The sequence below is a fragment of the Giraffa tippelskirchi genome, chromosome 2 (genome assembly GCF_054371585.1).
Source record: "Giraffa tippelskirchi isolate mGirTip1 chromosome 2, T2T-mGirTip1v1.2.pri, whole genome shotgun sequence".
Classification (NCBI taxonomy): Eukaryota; Metazoa; Chordata; class Mammalia; order Artiodactyla; family Giraffidae; genus Giraffa; species Giraffa tippelskirchi.
In genome coordinates this window covers 183,838,132-183,859,275 of record NC_137276.1, presented here as the reverse complement: position 1 = coordinate 183,859,275, position 21,144 = coordinate 183,838,132, and the positions used below count along the sequence as shown (strand labels likewise).

General features: G+C 39.8%; 1 protein-coding gene across 6 annotated transcripts in view; it reads left to right on the top strand.

Moving 5' to 3' along the window:
- The first annotated feature begins 10,244 nt into the window (after positions 1–10,244).
- The window catches only part of ALCAM (activated leukocyte cell adhesion molecule), a 225,494-nt gene continuing 214,594 nt past the window's right edge, over positions 10,245–21,144 (top strand). For all 6 annotated transcript variants that reach the window (XR_014069082.1, XR_014069078.1, XM_081542946.1 and 3 more), the window contains exon 1: positions 10,245–10,432. Coding sequence is in view for 4 of the 6 variants with exons in the window: in XM_081542946.1 (XP_081399072.1) it covers positions 10,360–10,432 (73 nt within the window). In the remaining 2 variants the exon portion in view is untranslated. The remainder of the gene's footprint in view (positions 10,433–21,144) is intronic.

The window sequence follows — 21,144 nt, the reverse complement described above, 5'->3', positions numbered from 1 at the left end:
CACTCGGTTGTGTCCAACTCTTTGTGACCCCAAGGACTGCAACTTGCTAGGCTCCTCTGTCCGTAGAATTTTCGAGACAAGAATACTGGAGTAGGTTGCCATTTCCTTCTCCAGGTTATCTTCCCGACACAGGGATAGAATCGGCGTCTCCTGTGTCTACTGCATTGCGTTATATTCTTTACCACTGAGGCACCTGGGAAACCATTAGTAAGAATTTGCAAGTAATGTCTGTTTTCTCTTTGTGCCAGTGATCTAGCCCTTAGAAAGGAGCAAGGATGAAAACAAGATTAGGTTTTCCTATGTTACAGAATATTTCTGTTTTTCACCCTCATAATCAAAAGCTCTTGTACACAATCTGAACAGAAAGCATCTTGGTTCTAAGAACCAGTTAAATAACATAAAGCGAATGCAATGTACATCTACTGTTTTTGTCTGCTCCTTGGGGAATGGCCCCCATCCCTGCAATTCTGAGATACCGTCAAGTGTGATGCCCACCTGCCTTCTGGCTGCAGAGGTGGACATATGACTCAGGACTGGCCAGTCATGGTCCTGGATCTTCTTATTTACAGTAAATTACTGAAGAGATGGGCAAAACCAATTGTACACTTTTCCAAGTGTGCATACCTGCTATGTCGATTCAGACATGTCCGACTCTTTGAGATCCCACTGACTGTAGCCACCAAGCTCCTCTGTCCATGGGATTTCCCAGGCAAGAATACTGGATGAGTTGCCATGCCCTTCTCCAGAGGATCTTCCCAACCCAGGGATTGAATCCTTGTTTCATTATGTCTCCTGCATTGGCAGGCAGTTTCTTTACCAGTAGCATCACCTGGGAAGCCCCACATTTTTCCACGAGTTAGAGGCTATTTCTTCCCTTAGAATTTCAATCCCTATGAATATAAGCTTAAGTTTGAAGGTATCTTTTTGGTCAAAGGTGGGTTTGAAGGTATCTTTTTGGATGAAGGAAGTTGGGCCGCAGCAGAGAAGCTAAGAAAACAGTCCAAGACAAGCAAAGGGATATAGAGCTGAAATATGAAAAAAAGAACAAAGAGTCTTGACAACTTTGTTCAAATGCTTTGATCCTGATAGGCCTAAACATATACATACTTTGGGGATTCCCAGTCATTTAAACCAGTAAGTCACCTCCTCCTCCTCTTCTTTTTTTTTTTTCTTTTTTTTCCTCAGTTATACTCTTTAGACCGTGTTTTTGTCATTTTTCAGTTGAAAGTATCCTGACCATTACAAAAACTTTAGTAAAAATTTCCCGACATGATGACAAACTCTTGCTGGCTGACTGGTATTATCAAAACAATGTCTCTGTAGCTCAAATACATAAATAAAAAGCAGAAGGAAAGGGGAAGTGAAAATACCGAGAACTAAATTCCCTTTTTTGGCCTATATTCTAAGATAATTCTTATCTAATTGTGTGTTTTCCTGACCTATGACTCACCTCTCTTTAAATATCTCTTTCTTTCATTGATATCCAGACCATAATACATTTCTTCCTTCTTTCATAAATTGTCATGACTTTAGTATTTGAAGCTGAGCTTTCACAGAACTGGCCAAAGATAAGGCACTCAGTTGGGAGACAAAGACAAGAGAAGGAAATGCTGATCATTTTAGAACTGGAAAGACATATCAGTGCTAGAAAAAAAGGGCTTCACATCTTAAATTTCATGGCAGGAATTTGAGCAGATGGTGAAAAATCACCTCAAGATAGAGTAATTTGGGAGTTTTACTTAGACTTTCTGGGAAGATCCCAGAATTGAAGACATGAGAGCAGAAGTGAGAATAGAAGATGACTCAGTTGCTGCTGTGGGAGAAAAACCTGAGTAATTAAGGCTATTACCTTCTCAGTAAGGCTAGATGACTATGATTCCCCTTCCACTCACACTTCTCAAGCTGCTCTTTGATGTGCCTTTCCCTTTAAGTGTTGAATTTAGAGATCATTTAATCTGAAACTCAAGATTTGTCTCAGTCCTGAGAAAATCTGAGAAATAATCATGGACTTTGCTCTCTTTTGAAATGTCCTTCTTGCATGGAGAATCCTCATGGACAGAGAAGCCTGGTGGGCTACAGTCCATAAGGTTCCAAAGAGTCAGACACTTAGGTGACTTAGCACTCACTGGGAAAAACGATCGAGAGTTAAATTCTTTGGGCATTATCTCCTACCTTGATGTGTTAACTGCTCTTGGACATTATGCTTCACTCTATAACTTGGATGTCAGTTTTATAAAAAAGCAAATCATTTTCCTTAAGAGATGTATCAATTAACTAGTTTTAACAGAAGTTCAAAACTGGAAGCCATAGCTAAAAAATATTTCATCTATTGATACTTCCCTGCCAGCTCACACACACAGCACATATTCTGGTGACTTTAATGAAAGCATATTCATGTTTATAAATCTTCTTGTGCACTAGCTTATAGAGCTGTTTTAAAATGTATTGTGTTTTCTCTTAAGCTTTCACCTTGAGGTACAATTATTAAGTGGATTTCTTGCCCTTACAAAGAAAAGTAAGCACATTAAACACCTCCCTGTAGTGTTAAAATGCTGGACATTAAATTAAATTAAATATTTGTCCTGTAGCACTGTTAGCTGAATAGGTTATGAATCATCTATGTTTGTGGAATACATTGCTCTGAATTATAATTTTGCCAAATGCACCCTGTAAAGAGCAAAGTATAAAGAACATTGAGGCTTAAAATCTTGAGTACTGAGCCATCTCTGTAGACTTTGCAATATTGATACTGAATCCATAATCATGTCTCAGTGAAATGTTATACAGAACTTTATTCAGAATGTCTGTTCTGAAAAAATTTGGTTAAATACACTGCATTTAAAATTGACTAATAATACCTGATAGCACCCAAATATTTTTTTATATTGGTTTATTTGACTTAAAAGTTACAAAGGATCTTGTGTATTTACTCTGCCAGAAAGTGGTCCTTTTGTATTTAAGCAAGAGTGGTATTTACCCATATCTGTGTAAATTTTGATAAAGTCTTCTGGATCCTGGGACCTCGATTACCTCACTTGTCATATGATACAGTTACACTGGCCTGATGGGTTTCCTAACTATACTCAAAAGCTTTGAAGTATCTTAAAGGGGGAAGTGAAACTTCAGGCTGCTTTATCAAACTTCAGTAAAAGCAGCCTCACCTGTTTCAATTTATTACTTATCTTGCACAGTAATTTATTATTCATCAGCTATTCATGATTTGATGTACTCATTACTACTGCTCAATACTACTTAGTCAAGTAGTATTGTGTGCCTACTAATGTGTCTGTCTATTCTAGTTATATAGCAGAAGATAAAACAAACACACATTTCTGCCCTCATTGAGCTTTCAAGCTATCATGTTATATGGTGATAGAGTTGATAGAGAAAAAAATGAAACACGAAAGGAAGATAAGGAGTATTGGGGCTGGGGGTTGAAATTTTAAACAGTTGCTCATGGAAAGCTTCAATGAGATAGTAACATTTGAGCGAATACCCTGAAAAAAATGATGGAGTAATCTACACTAATAACTGGGTTAAAGAGCATCAAGGATTAGAAATAGCGAGTTCAAAGGCCCCATTGTGGGAATATCGTAAGTGGTTTGAATGGATCAAATGGGGAAATAGGAAGTTGGACTTCAGAGTAAGCCTACATTAGAAAAAAATAAAGTTTGTATTTAAATAAAAAATGAAAATTCTTCATCTCAATTGCTTGTAAGTCCCTAAGAAACATTAAAATGATAAGATTCATATGTTACATAATCAATGAGACATTATTCAGTGTTATTAATCTATTTTTTCTAATTAATATCACTTCTAAAAAAATTCCCTCCTTAGGGATAATACATTTATGCAAGAATTTCTTCTTAATGCTTTTGTGTAAACTCGAGTATCTTAATTATTTTAAGGAAAAATGGTATAGATAACCTAGGCCTAGTTAATATTTATTCAGTTTTCCAGAAGTCCATTAAATCCATGATGATTTGTTTTATAAAATCAAAAATACATTATTTTCAATTTCTATAGTCATTATTTGTTCTCTTCAAATTCCTGAATGAAATTATAATAAATCACAATGGCTAGCAGACATATGCTTGGAGTAGAAAATGGCAATCCACTCTAGTATTCTTGCCTGGAAAATTTCATGGGCAGAAGAGGACTGGCGGGGTACAGTCCATGGGGCCACAAAGAGTTGGACATGACTGAGGGGCTGAGCACAGCAGACATATGACAGAGCAAATAGAGAAAATTTTGCAGAATTTTTGGAGAGGTAACCATGTTGAAACTTCTTTTGAGGTATCAAAAAATTGAATAATCTCCCTCTTAGTCACTTTCTGATTACCCAAAACTGAAAGAATGGTATATTTCAGTTAAAAGTTGAAAACATATGAAGACCTTGGAAGAGAAACTCTCAACCTATAGGATGAACTCAGACTGTTATAATTTTTGAGTAAATTTTATGCACCTAGTGAAATCACTAATGAATTATGAGTGTTCAATACACTAAGAGTTTTGGCATCTGTTTTATAGTTACGGTATATATTTCATAGTCAAAGAGCTTACTAGATTCTTTCTCCATTTCTCATGTAGAAGACAGGAAGGAAATGACTAAGTGGATTTCTGCTTTGCCTGAAAAAGCTGTGAATTTCTTTTTGTACCCAGACACTGAGTGATCTACAGACTGAAATAAGAACTTAGTGTTTACCATAGACTTTGAAAGTTTTTGCCCTCCTGAGCTCCAGTGATACAGCTTTATTAGCTAGTGTTATTGAAGACGTGAGTTGCAAAATTTTATGCAAGTGATGACTGATATTACCATTAATCAAAATTAAACAATAAAATTAAAGAGAAAATTTCATAGAAGGACAGATACCCTTCTGTTCCCCAGTCCATGTCTAAAGTCATTTTAGGCATCATTGACTTAAAAACCTTTAGGGTCCAGAAATGAAACAGAGCTTTGTCTTATACCTGTGTAAACCCTGTGCTTCTTTAAAATAATTATATCTTTCTAGACTTAATATAAATACCGCTTAGCATTTCAGTCTAAGCTATTTCAATCTCTCTCATCAATGCATTAGGCAAGGCCTTTGCCCATTCCCTGCCTGGTCACTGGAGAACTTTGCTAGTCAGGCTTCTGTTCTCAGCATGGCTCTTTCTGTTTTCTTCTCACTGATGACAAATAATTTTTTCCACTCTCTTCTTCCTGTAGATTAAGTTTCTCAGCTTATATTTCAAGGTTTTCACTATGGTGACTAGGACTTGACTCATTCTCTTTGCCTTTCCTAAACCTTAGTCTGCCTAGATGTAATATTGTATGTGATACTAAGAAATATAATATTTGGTCTTAACTCCTGGCACACAGCTCCTAAAACTCTTGGGATTTCCTAAACAAGGAGAGGGAAAAGGGGATCTTTTGCTATGTTAATGAGGTGACTTTGGAAAGCCCTAGGTCACCTAAGGATGGTTCTTGGTTGCCAGATCTGACTTTGTGATTAAAGTGTGAGACCTTTAGGCCCACCTCTGGACCTCCTGGATGGGGAGTGGGACTTGAGACTGAGTTCAACCACCAACGGCCAAGAACGTAATCAACAGTGCATATGTAATGAAGCTTCCGTAAAAACTTGAAAGGACTGGGTTCCAAGAGCTTCTGGGTTGGTAAACAGGTGGATATTTGGGGAGAGAGGCCTGCTCAGAGAGCAAGGAAGCTCTGTTCTCCTTCCCACACAACTTTCTCTAGGCATCACTTCTATCTGGTTAAGGCTATAACCAGGCTGATACTGTCAGAATTGAGTTGAATTGTAGAACATTTAGCTAGTGTCTAAGAATTCCTTGGTGGTGTGTGAAAAAAACCCCACACGTTGGAACTGGTACCAGGACATATTAGTCCAATCATTGAAGACACAATGGAAACACTTTTCATCTCTATTTTTCACTCTTCTTGTTAAGTTTGTTTCAGGGTCTCTGTTCTATAAATAACTCTTTCTCATGTATTTGCAAAGTGTTGGCTAGAAATGTGTACTCATTGTTGGGGAGGTGGGGGTGGGGACAAAGTGAGTCAGATTTGTTGTATGCTCTTGAATTGCACACATCTTTTGTTAAAAAACTAGGAAGGCACACAAAACACTGTGACAAAGGTGGTAAGTAACAAGCATCCTCAGCCACCAAAACTATCTTTGGGAAATTTCATCTCCAGTGGGAATTGTTTACACTGATCAAAGAAAAAATCACCTCAACTCTTTAAATGCTCACATGCCCCACCTAGCTGCATTGTCACATACTGATGGGTTAGTACAGATGGGGCAAAAGTTCATGACCTGAGCCTCTGGGATCCTGAGAACTGATCTCAACAGATTCTAAACAGAAAAATTGTCTACTGTGCTGTTACTGCTTTCAACATACTGTCCTGATTGATGATGAATTCTTTTATACTGGAGATGCAAAATGCTTCTCATGTTTCAGGTAACAAGAAATATGTTTTTCTCTGGCTGAACATTATTCATTTTCCTTCCTGCAATAAGAAGTACCCATTATGATGCTCTGATGCATGACTAAACTGGTAAATATCATTGGAATACTGTTTTTTAGGTTGTAACAAAAGCATTTGTGATCCAGATGCACCGGAAAAGGTCTTCCTGTTTAGAACTAGGTAAACTGGTTCCAACTCTCCATTATTTAGATTGTGAAGGACAAATTCTTCTATGACATTGTTTTGTGGAACTTACATTTCAAGCTTATTTCCAGTTCTGAGCTCTAACTTATGCTAAATTACTAGAAATAATATTGTCATCTCATATTGACTGTACCTCACTCATGCAGATAGGAGGCACTGGTTTACTAATTTCCTCAAGGAAAATGTATTTGAGAGTAGGAGGCTTTATTAAAGCTTTGGGACTATAAAGGAGTTTATATTTAATCAACAACCCCCCAAGCAAAAAAGTCAAATTTATTGTTACACATTTCTGATAAATGAAGTGGATAGTGATAAGCAAGTAAATAGAAATGAAGCTCTAACATCAAAATGCCTTGAGTAGAATTGTGGCATTACCATTACTATGAATCACGGATGATTGTGTGACCTTGGGAAAGTTACTTCATGTCTCTGGGCTTCAGTTTCTTCATGAGTAAAATGAAGGTAATATTAATACCTCCCTCATAGGGTTTTTTGAGGGGCGATTATTCCACTAATTCCTATAAATTGTTTAGAATAGCCTAACAAAAAGTAAGTGTTCAATAACTGTTATTAATGTTATTTATAATATTTTTAAAGGTCGTCCATCATTTCAGTTTAGAATTGTGTGGCTTAGTCATTGTCCCTTCTTTTTTTTTTTTTTGTCCCTTCTTCTTTTCTCAGCATCGCTGTTTTCACTCCCCTGCCAAATTCTTATTTTTATTATTTTGTAATTTCTCATTTTGTTTTTATTATGTGATTTAATATAGAGTTGTTTCACCATCACTTTTGTGACCTTAGCTATAGATGAATAATAACTTTTGGAGTTACTGCTCCAAGTGGCATGTTAAGGTATTTTCCTACGATAGGACAAATTCCTCTCTAAAAGGAATACTAGAGCAACTGAGCACTACATACAATCATACTTGTCCTAAACGTAAGTATGTATACCATGCTCAATTTACAGAATGTATTTTGATCCTACTTGGCTGCATACCTTTGAAGGTGGCACTCTGATGTGTCATCACACTTTGATTATGAGACTGACCTTTGCTCAAGGTCACTCACTTGTGCAGAACAGGAGTTTAAACTAGATTCTGATTGCTCCTTAAAGCCCAAGCTCCTTCTACTGTGCCTAGCCAACTATTTGTGTGATTTCATTTAATCATGAGAGCAATCTCACAAGGTTGGCATTATTGTTATCACTTTTTACAAGTAAGGAAACTGAGGCTTAGAGAGGTTGAGTTCATCAAGATCATGCAGCTGGAAACTGTCAAAACCCAAATCAAACACTCTGCCTTTTGCAGATCCACTTTTTGACAATTATGCTATATTAACTCCCATCCCCAAATAAAGGGATCAGGTAGAGAGAGTTGAAGGGAAGAGGGGTCCAGGTTAAATATATAGTTAGGATGATTTGTCCCTGTAAAGCTACTTAGAACTGCTGTTAAAAGGGAAACAATTCCCTAAAGGATTTCTACAGGATCCCATCGGAATGCTAGCAATGCAGTCAAACTTATCTCATGGAATACTGAATTAAAAGGCGTTTGCCTTATAGCATTTGCCTTCTTGTAGGTCCATAAGGCGAAAATGAAATGTTCATGTTAAAACCAAGAGAGAGAGACTACTTATTTAGAGAGAAAAAATATAAGAACTCCAGAATACTGTGCATGTAATGTAAGGACAACCAGGAAGACAAGACTGGTAGCATTTATCATAAAAATCACAGCGGAAGACGGAGCTTAGAGATTTCAGCATGAAAAGAAAAAGAATTCAAAGACTTGTGTGTGCACACGCGACCGTGCTGCTCCCGCTTGTTTTATTTCTCCTGCCGCCAACTCCCCTCATCCCCATCTAGCTGGTGACTCAAGCCTTCTGATGAAAGCGCAGTATGTGAAGACTGCGAGTTGACATTCTTTCTGGAGACTAGCCTCACACAGGGGTGACCCTGTGATGCACGGAAGGCTAGTCAATGCCTTGGCGAAGTGGTTCTGGGACCAAGATTTTATTATGCTTCGTGGATGAGAGTTGTAATCTCACATCCCGGATTTAGAGCCACTAAGGGCTTCGACAGCTCCACCCAGGTATTCTAGAGGAAAATATTTCTTCATGCTCTCTGCCTGATCTGAAAGCAACACAGCTTCCTAATGTTCCGTCTGGGAAGTGGTTTAATCTTTAGAAATTGCCGGAGAAACCTGTCCATCTCCCGGGATGCCTGGCTTTCTGAAACGGAAAAGAAGCTTGGCTGTTAGAGTAACTTGAAGATTTGTTTGTAACTTAAAGTCGCCGCTTAATTCAAAATAAAAAAGACACGCTCTGGCTTTTGCAGACATTGGAAAAATCCGTGTGACGAAGTATGGATCTAGAAATTTCTGATTTAATTTCCCCTGGGAAAGAGTAAATATTTTCTATTTGCAACTGGGGAGTCGACTCAGGTGATCTGCCTGCAAAAGGTGTGTGCGAGAAGGGCACGTTGGGGGTGTGTGTGTGCAGAAGTAGGACTCAGCCTAATGAGTCGCTCCCCCCACCCCGCCAATCAGTAGCTGTTTATTTTAACTTCTCGGAGGCAAGTTCCCACCTTAGCTACCTCCTCCAGCCCCTTCCTCCCTCTTTTGTTCCCCCTTCCTACCCCCCCGCAACTTGGACCCAAAGTGAGAGTCCCTGGAGAGGTCCCTACCTGCCTGCCCTACTACTCCCTTTACAGAAGAAGCAGGCTGCGATATCACGGCCGAAAAGTCCCTGAGGAGTGAGCCAGTGAACAGGTGTCTGGGGGCAAAAAAGGGCAATCTGAACCGCTGCGAAGCTGGGTAAGCAGTGTGAAGTGAGAGTCGGTCTGAACAGAGATCTGGTAAAGACATTGGAAGTGGCGGTCTTGGAGGCCCTACCGAGAGCTGGCTGCTCCTGGGTCCGCTTCCTATTGGCGGGCGTGGCCCCGGGGCGGAGCCACTAAAATGCCCCGCCCACATGGGGCTCCTGGACGCGGCGCGCGCGACTTCCCAGAGGAGTTCCAAATCCGGCCTCAGTCTGGGACTTGGTCCTGCAGCGCCTCTAGGCTGCGGATCCCGCTCCTACCACCTGCGCTTGGCTCTACCTCCTGCGAAGCGGGGAGCTGAGTGGAGAAAGGGAGGAGGCGAAAGGAGGAGGAGAGCGGCAGCTTACACACGCCTTCCAGTCCCTCCACTCAGAGCAGCCCAGAGACCGCCGCTGGCGCCGCTGCTATCGCTGCCGCTGCTATCGCTGCCACTGACGCTGCCACCTGAGGAGACCGCCTGGACCTGTCGCCCCTCGGTTGCCACCCCCGGCAGTTCTTTCCTAACATCGGGCTTTTATGCACACTGCCACTTTCATTATTATTATTCCAAGAGAAGGAAAACAACAGACCCGCTAAAAAGAACCACGTATACCTTTCCGAATTACTCAAGTGTCTCCCGGGAAGAGAGGGTCGCCGGCCCCGGGAGGAGCAGCCAAAGGGGCCGAGGGCGGGTGAGGAAGGGGAGGCGGAAGGAGTTGGGGCACTGCGTGGTGGAAAGTTGCGGGCGGCGGAGACGGGAAGGTGCAGCGCCACAGCCTAGAGGGCAGTGTGTCGGGGAGAAGCCTCTGCCCCCTGCGTCCGGAGCGCGAGCGCGCGGGGCCGGGGACGACGCCCCCTCCTGCGGCGCGGACTCTGTCGGTGGTCCCCGAGGAGGAGGAATATGGCTTCGAAGGCGGCCCCCTCCTGCCGTCTGGTCTTCTGCCTCTTGATCTCCGCTGCTGTCCTTAGGCCAGGTAAGAACAGGGGCCCCGGAGCAGCCCCAGGGCGGCCTGGGCCAGAGGGCAGCTTCCTAGGTCCCGGGCCCGGGCCTCGCGCCCCCCACCCCGTGGGCTGCGCGCCCAGGCGGATGGAGGAGGTAAGGGACCGGTGGTGCGGGCACAGAGCTGGCCCTGGGTTCCCTCACCTGTGCCGCATGTTTGAGTTCGATCGGTTGGCTCAAGTTGGGGCAGCGACTGGGGGCGCTGGATAAATCTCCAGGAAGTTTGGGTGCGGCCGGGGTCGGGGCTTCAGGGGGCCCGCAGGCAAGATTCGTCTGGTTCTCTCCGCTTCCCCCTTGCGGCTCCCGCCTGGGTGGCGAGCTCTCGCCCTCTGACAACCCCTCGCGTATCAAAGTCCACGTCACTGCGCTCTGGGCAGTTTTCCTTTCGCTTAGCTCTCAGAGGCAATAACTCGCACTTTTTCGTGATAAATCCCCTGGTAACTTCCCCTGGGTGAGAGGTGAAGAAAGGAAGGGAAGGCTTTCCTCTTTGGAACCGCTGAAAAGCTCCGGCCGCGGCTTGGAAGCCCCTTCCTCCATTGTCTGGGTGGGTTGTGAGGGCGGGGGTGACGGCGGGCAAAGGACGCAGCCTGGACTGGAATCTGCAGCCAGGTCTGTGCGCCCTTAGTGAGGGGGCTTAGGATTGGTCAGGACCCGTGAGCCGACCTCAGTTTTCAGTTCTGTATTGCGACTCATAAGGGAAAAAAAAAAAACCCAACAACTAATATATCTCGCCTGGGAATCCCTTTCCTCACCCTTAGGGACGTCCCCTGGCGCTGTCATCCTCGAGACCCGCTGGGTGGCTGACAGGAGTTGATCCTCACAGGGCGTTCCGCGTGCTCGCAGTAGCTTGACAGAGCAGCAGGTTAATTTTTTCCCTTGACTTGAGGATTTGGGGGGACATTCTTTTCTCCCTTTGAAGTTTTGATCTGTAGCCCGTCCTAGATAGTTGAAGATAAAACTCCTACTTCCTGTTATTCCGGCTTCTGTTTGTCCTCTTGCTCCTTACGTTAGTTTTTATCAAAGGAAAACTCACTTGCTTTTCGCATCTTTTATTTCTGCACGTACCTTTAGTTGTTGGCAAGCTCAGGTCAAAGCAGAGGTTTGAAAGCCTCTGGATCTCTCCCAGGAAAGAGGGAAGAGTGAGGCTGGAGGTTAGAGCCTGAAGATCCCTGGTGGTGAACTGCCACCGCTGTGTGTGTTAGTGGCGGTGGTGCGCGGGAGGTGGGTTTGGTCTCTTTTAAAGTTACATTTCTAGTTGAGGTAATGAGCTGTTCTGAGGCAAGAGAAAGAGGGGTCTGTGACAGATCGCCTGTTCTGGGGCTGGGAGTGTGAAGCGAGAGTTGAACCGGATTGAAAGCTGGTGGGGTGGGGCGAGAACACCCGAGAGGGAGGAAGGGGAGACCCCCTTGGGCCTGGCACTGTACAGATCTCACTTTTTCCAGATCCCAGTGTCCGGTGTGGGAAGGAAGGGCACTCACTCAGGAGCCGAGGGGAGAGAAGGGAGCGTGAGGGTGCTGTAGTTTGTAAAATGCAAAGATCCACACGCCTACAGTTGGTTTTAACCCCCTCGCCACCTTGAGAGTGTAGACTCACCTACACCCCCTACCCCCGGACCACACGCACACGCCCAGTTTCCTTTTCAGTGCTGGAATTTATTTTCAGTTGGGCCACCTCGGAGGACAGGTTTTTCCGCACCTGTAACTGCTAAAAAGGGAGAGGTTCCTCTTTCGGATCTTGGGGCGACTCTTTTGGCGCAGCAAGCTCGCTTTTCTATCCAGCACCCAACTGCGTGCTTCCAGCCAGCCCGGGAGGGTTCCCTTAACGCTGCCTACCCGCGACTGATCTTCGGGTCGGAAGGCTCGGACCCTCAGATCGATGCTTTCCTTGAATTTACCCGGCTGACGTATGCTCCAGATTCTCCGTACGGCATGTGTGTTTTGAAAGAAAGGATTGTGACACTAAAACCGCCATGTCCAGGCTCTGGACGCAAGTCTTGGACGGCAAATGCTCCTCCTTCGGATCCCTCAGCACAGCCGAGCCCGGTGGGGATGCAGTGCCAATAGCTGGCATAGGCAAAGGGAATAACTGACTGCCCCTCCTGCAGCCCTTCATTTCTGGAGCCGTTTTGACAGTGTGTTTAGACCTAGAGTTTGTGAAACTGCCCCTGCAGGTCTTTCCGTCTATAGTCACTACATAGCATTGAAATCAATATATTGTAGGCATGGTATGTTATCTCTTTTGAAGGGAGGAGGAGAATTGTCTATGAACCACGGAAAATGAATTCGGCGATAAAGGCGATGAAGTATGTGCTCAGCATCTGAGGGATCAAGAATCTCATTATTCTCGTAGAAAGAGCGTCAGCCTGTGGTGACATTTTGTATTGCTTTTAAAAAGGCTTTCCTTGGTTATTTACAGGAAGATGGGGTCCTGTAATTAACTATTTCTTCTCTTGGGTCATCTGTGTGCACTCGTCTCTGCAATGTTTCTGAACTGCTCACTGATATCAGGTTTATTCCAAAGCATAAGCACCCTTGAAGCTTCCCCTCCCCTCCCCCCAGTGAAATATTATGTTCGGAATGCATCTTCTTATCTCAACAGGCCTTGGGGAAAACATCAAATAATGTCCTTTCAGACTACCTGATGTGGGACTATTAAAATTTATAATTTCAAAACTGCAAACTGCTTAGAAGCCAGTAATATTGCTGTTTCCTTGATGATTTATTTAATCCAATAGCAATTTATAATTTAATAGGGCACTATTTAAAGTAAACTGCTTTCCTAGGTTTGTTTCAGGACCATTTACCTTCAGGCACTTGAGCAAGTCATTTCACCATCTTGGGCTTCAGTATCTGCATATATAAGGAAAAGAGTGGACTGAAACTCTGCTGAGAGCTCTGCCAGCTCAAAATTCTGTTTCTAATGACCTAAGGTAAAAAGCCCATTTAGGCAAGGCAGAGTCATTTTCCAATTGTATTTTTCTAATGCTTTCAGACAGTCTGGACAGACACAATTCCTATAAATTATATTACTAGAAAAATGTGAGTGGCTCCCAATTGCTAGTTTTCCATCTTTTTTCTTTCTTTTTAAACTCATATCTTGTGCTTACTCCTCTGGGCCTGAATCAGACTGTTAAAGAATGTGTAATAGAATTAGTCTCCTATTCTCCTAGGAAAAGGGACCCCAATAGTCAGAAAAGGCTTTAGGTCATAAAAAAAAAAAACAACAGAAAAACCCTTTACTGCAGCCCATCCCTTCTGGACGTCTGGCTGTATTTAAACTTCATATATAGTTCCTAGAATAAAATGTAAGTCATGGTTTATGCTAATATGTTCAAAGTCTTATATGTACACATTAAAAATGCTCCTAAACAAACTTGATTTGCTTCATAGTTGTATGTACAATACAGAAGGAAATAGAATATAATAATGTTTTTGTGTCATTTTCAAATCTGTAGAAATACAAAATATTTTTATGACTAGATTTTAAACTTTTTCTGACTTTTTAGAAAATCTAAACTAGCTTGTCTTTAAAAATAGAAATTTAGAAGAAATGCTTCTCTACTGTTGACTTATTAAAAAGAAAAAAAAATCAATAAAAACCTACTTTAAGACTCCTAAAATTTAACAAAAAATTCTTTATATTGGTATTAGTACTCATGTGTTCAGTTTGTAGCTATGCTACATAAGAATTTTGTAACCTTGAGGAAATTATTTTTCTACTCCTTTTTATTTCCCATCTGTAACATTATCTCCCTGTGTAGTGCATCATTATGATTTTGGTGAGATTAGTAACTCCCTTGCTCAGCATTTTGAATTTTTCAAGTAAAACATGTTATATTAAGACTTTTATTATATCCTTAATAGAGTAACACTCTTAAATTTATTCCACTTAATTATCACTTTGACCTTTTTATTAAAAGCAGGCAAAAATGTTTTCTTTTTTTCCCCTTTTTGCCCTCAAGTTTTCATGACACTAAATACAAGCCTTTGTAAAACCGAGCACTAAGTTGTCAGCATTACTTAGTGTAAGATGGCAGCTTTTTGTCATATAGTATTTTAAATGCTTTATAATCACCTTGTTTTATATTCCCAAACACACCTCTTTTTGTTTTAATCATCTATTTCACATAAAACGTCATCAAAGAGTTCTAGCTCTCTGGAACAATTCACTCAAGCAGACACATGCAATCTGTATCCCAAATATGCAAGAGAGCAACATAGGTGCAGCTATGATAAAAGAGTAACTCTGTGCCTGTGTGTATACACAGAAACTTTAATTTCCCTCAGAGTGTTAATTTTATTCTTAATTGTTAGGTTTTCACAAAGGCCCATTTTATTTCTCACACATGATTTTATGTAGCATATTAAGAATTGAGCTAACTTATTGGAATACTAAAGAAAATTTTCTTGGGAGTGGTAAGTGATGAATTAATGTTTATTTGATTATTACTTTTGGATATCAGCTCCTTTTTATTTTCAATACAGATTGAAACAGACCGGGAAAAATGTCCATTTATATTCATCATTACTTTTTTATTAGGGCAGAAGTTTCCTTTTCCTGTGGAGAACAAAGCCAAGACTAAAATATATCTAAAAAAAGGATATTATCGGCTTTTGATAAGGTTAAATCCTACAGTTATTACAAGTATCCCCATAGTGTACAAAATATGATCATATATTTGTAGTTACTGATATTTTCATCCTGCTAATTTCTCTGTTTAAATAACAAACTTTATGTTCTCTCCCCTGAACGTATTAGACAGAATACCATATATATTTCAGCTAGGACTAGTTCCAAATGTGCTGTCGTATTCAGTAATTGTTTTATGGTAACCTATTATCAGATCCCATTATTGTCGTATATGTTCCAAGAATGAAATTAGCTTTTACTGCTTCTTCTTTTATTTATCCAGTCAGTTCTCAATTATCCATTCTGTTCAAGGGGTAATCAGAATTGTGCAAAATCCAAAAATTTCTAATCAAAGGATTACATAATTCAACTTTGAGTTGAGGTACTTCAATGAGCATGACTGTGTCTGACCTTCTAAGAATTCATAGTATTGCAATATAATGAAATGAAATTGTGGGAGAAAAGTCTAATCAGAAATTAGACAGCTGTCTAGTTTCTCTGGCTTGCTTCCTTGCCTTTTTCCTCCCTAAAACTCTGTTCTCTGTCACTCCATGACCCATACATCATGGTAGATCCAAGACACTCCTGATTTATGCCTGGTTTATTCAATTATTAACGGTACCCTTTCACTCTCAGAAGTGCAGTTTGGATGGCAAATTATATGGTCACAATAATTATTCATGATTTGACTGTCTATGTGTCTGTCTTAGAATACTTAAGTTAGAATACTACAGTTAAGGCATTCCTCATCCTGACACACTGCTTATTTCTAACCTTTTTAATTTAAGTATCAGCTACAGTGAAGTATCAATAAGAGGCTATATGTTTCTTTAATGTCAAGTTCGACAGAGATACAAGGTTATGGCTGGAACCCCAGAATATTGTAGTATGTGTGAAACATTAAGGATTCCATGGATTGGAGTGGAAATCAAATCGACCTGAGATGCCAAGAGAGTAGTGGTGTTTGAAATTCACCTGAGAGCTATACTTAGCCATGGAGTTATCTAGGGAAGGCCTATTTCAATTTGATTCTGAAATCCTTTCTTAGCCAGCTGCACAATTCTCATTCTGTTCTTCTGTAAAGTTTCTCAGTAGCTCCACTATCAATTTAGATCTAAAAATAAATTACCAAGAATGTCTATACAATTGAAGGAGGGTCTCAAGTCTTTTTGTACATGTGAGCTACAGTTATATCAGTTAGATATAGTGACCTGACTTGCAACAGCCAACAACATGGCCAGGGCAGTCAGTGTCAAGACTGACTATTCCAGATTGGTCACTCACAGGATGTTTGGTTCATCTGTCTCCGGGGGTCTCAGATATTCAGAAAACTCCAAAAGCAAATGGAGGTAGGAAACGTGAGAGGATATTATCTAAGCACACAGTTAAAGGGTGCCATAGATTTGTCCTTATTAATAGGATAGATTGAAGGGAGAGGGCATTGGACACTGTGGCTAAAACTCTTGTCAGCATATTCTTAAGTACTTTCCCTAATAGTTGAGAGGTTTCTGGGTATAAAATTTACCTAGCTCCAAATCAAGCAAAAAACAAAAAGAAGTCTTGCTACTCTTATTAAAATTTTGAACCACAATGTGTCAGTTAACTATGCCACATAATAAAGTACTCCAAAATATAATGGTTTAAAATAGCAACTGTCTTATGTAGTTCGTTATTTTTCAGTTTGGCAATTTAGACTAGACATTTGGGTGCTTTTCTGATTTTGGTTCCATATCGTTCTACTGTATTCTGCTGTGGGTCAGCCTATGTAGCTTTCCATTTGGGATTTAACTGGTTGTTTTTCAGGAAAAATTAATTCTTTTCCATAGTCTTTCATTTTCTGATTGGCTTCCATCAGCTAGTTCTCTTGATGGAAGCCGAATTCTGAGAGAAGGCAGAAGTGTGCAAGTCTTCTGGAAAACCATTCTGCCACATTCTGTTTATAAAGACAAATTTCAAGCCCAGTTCAAATTCAAGGGTGGGGAAATCATCTCCATCTATTGAATGGAAGGAGCTAAAATCACGTTGCTAATGGGGTTGATCAAGACCAGGAGAGAGGGTTAGTATTATTTTTGCAATCAGTCTGCTTCTCACAATAGTAGTGAGGGGTGTGGCAGTAGCAGGGATCCTTCCTACAGATCCTTAACTCCATATCCACAGTTTACACCCTTCTTTTCCAGATTATTAGGCACAAAATGTTATAGGGGCTCATATATTGTAGAGCAGTGTCCAATAAGAATACTGTTGCCCACTGTTCAAACTTAATCTTCCCCTGCAATAAAATTATGGCAAGTTTCATCTGTGTATGTGTGAGTGTATGTGTATATGGAGAGAGAGACTGAAGGGTTAAAGGCATGCAATTCATAATCAGAAGCTAAAATGTGGTAGAAGAGGGGTTACTGGTAAACTGAGAAGGTGTCTTAGACTTCCGTCTTATTCAGTTCTTCTATTTGACAGCTAAGATAGAGGAAGATACAGGTAAAGAGAAGTAAAATTCAAAAGAAACTTAACCACCATTTTTGGGAACAACAATGTTTTTAGTTTGATGTATGTTTAGACCCATAGGTTCAAGGTTTTAGAGCTATGAAGAACCTTAGAAGTACTTAGCTACTTGCCTAAGGTCATATAACCAAGCCAAAATTAATTAAAACTCTTGTCAATTAACCATTCAACATATATAATAGCATTCAAATTGTGTTCAGTATGTGCAAAGCATTGAGCTTGGTGCTGGGGATACAGTAATAAACTAGCTACTAAATAGCAAGTCTCTCATGTCAAGAAATTATGTTCTCTCTGGGAAACAGACATAAGTCAACTAATTATGTAATTATTGTATAGAACTTTTGCTAAGCGCTACAAGGATGCATAAAGAACATTTTACATCAGTGTGGCCAAATTTGGTCTGGAGGTTAGGAAAACAAATCAGAAAGGTTCTTTCAGGAAGTGATATCTAAAGTTGAGAGATAATTATGCAAAAGATATGAACTGAAGGAATGAGATGAGTGAATACACTAAGGGGAAGGAATATGGTTCTCACTCCTGGAGGTAACCAGGAATTCCTTGACGTTGTTCGTATTATTTTTTGTAATTTCCCTAATTTACTTACCAGTTGTGGGGTTCAGCAGAGGATCTCTTTGATTTTATTAAAATTCTTGTATACTAACACATATTTGCATGTATACTTTCTCCACTTTAAAAATACCTAGGGGGAACATACTCTACATACCATTTTGTACTTTTCCTTTTTCATTTAGAAGCACATTTTGGAGAATAAGAGAATATCTAATATCAGCACATCTCTACCTCATTTTTTCACATGGTGTATTGGAGTTTATTATGCATACCATAATTAACTATTTCCCCAGTTCTTGGAAATGTACATTTTTTCCTAATCTTTATTACAAACAATATGCTAGTGGACATTTTAATACTGGTTCTCATCCATAAGATCAATTATGTTGGCAGGAAAATATCTTAGAAGTGAAATCGCTGAGTCAAAGAATATATGTATTTTACATTTAGAAAGAGATTCTATTAATAATTACAGTTCAAAGAATATATACTGACTTGTATACTTAAAAGTTGTTAAGGAAATAGATCTTAAAAGTTTTCATCACAGAAAATAATTATAACTATATGTGGTGATGATGGTTAACTAAATCTATTGTGGTTGATGGTTTTTACAATATATACATCTATAAAATCATTATGTTGTACACCTAAAACAAATATATGTCAATTATATCTCTATTTAAAAATGAAGTATGTATCTTTGAGAAATTTTCTCAGAGGCTTAGCAGTAAAGAATCTGCCTACCAGTGCAGGAACCTCAGAAGACCTGGGTTCGATCCCTGGGATTGGAAGATCCCCTGGAGGAGGACATGGCAACTCACTCCAATATTCTTGTCTGGAGAATCCCATGGACAGAGGAGCCTAGAGGGCTATGGTCCATAGTGTCACGATGAGTGGGACATGACTGAAGCGACTTAGCATGCAAGGACATATCTTTAATCGCAACAAAGGTATATGCGGATGCATTTTACCCATACTTCTCTTCTACTATTACTATAACTTTTAAAAAACCAGGATAATATGTGGATTCTTATTTATTTAGAGCTTGTGGGAAAAGTGAGAATTATAGGAATAATTGGCACACATCTTTATGTAAGGGAAAACTATAGACAGTTTGATGTCCAACTTGAATACACAGGAGTTGTTGTTTAGTCGCTAAGTTGTGTCCAACTCCTTTATGACCCCATGAAATGTAGCCTGCCAGGCTCCTTTGTCCATGGGATTTCCCAGGCAAGAATGCTGGAGTGGATTGCCATTTCCTTCTCCAGAAGATCTTCCCCACCCAGGGACTGAACCCATGTGTCCCGCATTGGCAGGTTGATTCTTTACCACTGAGCCACCTGGGAACCCCAGTATACAGGAGGGTGTGTGCATGCTCAGTCATGACCATGGAGCCACAAATGCAGGAAAGAAGTGCATTTATTATGAATTATTATCATTGCTATTTCCACATAAGATGGGTAACTTTTAGAACATAAACCATATAATCATAAACCATATTTTTTTCCATTTTAGAAGATTCATACTCTGTGGGATGAGATTAACTGAAGCAGTGGATTAAGAGGGAGCAAGATGTGAACCTTAAGAGCAGTTGATAATGCTTTTCATTACACAAGTGGTTTCCAAGTATTCATGTTAGTTCATTGTGGATGCAATATACATTTGTGGGTCATCTCACTAATGCCATTTTCTAAACCCTGTTTAATAAGTTTTACTAAACAGACCTCATTTTTAAGTAAATCATATTTTGAACACTTCTTCCAAGTTTGTTTTAACAGAATTGTCAAAATTGTTTTTGAGCTGATAAAAATACCATCTTCCATAAGTTTATAAAAAATATCAGTGCTGTTACATGTGTTTCACCCTGTAATTTTTGGCCCTACTATGGAAATGAGTAAAGTATAATCTTATAATCACTTTAATGTGGAGAAACCATAAAATATATACATGAAGTTTCCAGCAAGTATATGCTGAAGATATATTTTTAAAAGGCAACAAATGCTCATAATAAACCTACTGTATGTACATACTGTAATTTTATGAATAAAGCAATTTCTGCCTAGCATTTACTTTTAAATATTCAAACTTGTGGCCTTCATTCTGTAGGCATTTTCTCTACCTAGTGATAGGTATGACACTTTCTAAGAAAAAATGTTTATGTTGGTTATAAGGCATAGGTTTTATATTTTTGCAGAGATGAGCAAAATATGAATAATGAATAATGCTTTTGATATCAGATCTAAGAGTAAAATGTAATATATATTTGGATTTACCCTGTTGGATTAATCCTCTATGAAGGCCAACCCCAGTGTATCATAATCTAATTCTCAAATAGAAAATTTCCTTTAGAAATGACTAGTTAGTTTATGATAAAACTGCTTTTCTTATCATACTGGAATGGCAAATAAATATGTTTATTAAAACAAAACCTGCATCAACTCAGCTGTTTTTCTCTTTGCTGATAAGAAGTGTGTCTTCTTTCTAAAATGAATGATAAAACAGTGAAAAGAGTAGTTTTCGGGTATGATTTGGAGGTTATCATTTTCTAGAAATGATCCTCAATATTGAGCTAAAAAGGATTTGAATTACCTGAGTAGTGATTTTGTGTGTGTGTGTACACTGTGGCTATACCTCAGTGGTATTAAAAAATGATTGCTTAATTTTTGTAGACTATCACTGCTTACGGATTTTACAGACTGTCAATACATAGCATATATTCCATTGCACAAGAGCTCAAGAGCTTGGGCTCTGGATTAGAACAATAGTTTCATTACTGTCTCTTGCCTTTATCCTCTTGTTTGTAAAATGAGGATTGCAATACTATCAAGTTCATTTGATGTGAATATTCAAGAAGGTAATGAATGCATAGTGCATGACTCAGTGCCTGGCACAAAGTGAACTCTCAACCAATAATAATCATTATGAATCACATTTTTTAGTATTCATAATATCATGATAAATGTCAGTTTATTTGTAACAGAAAAATAT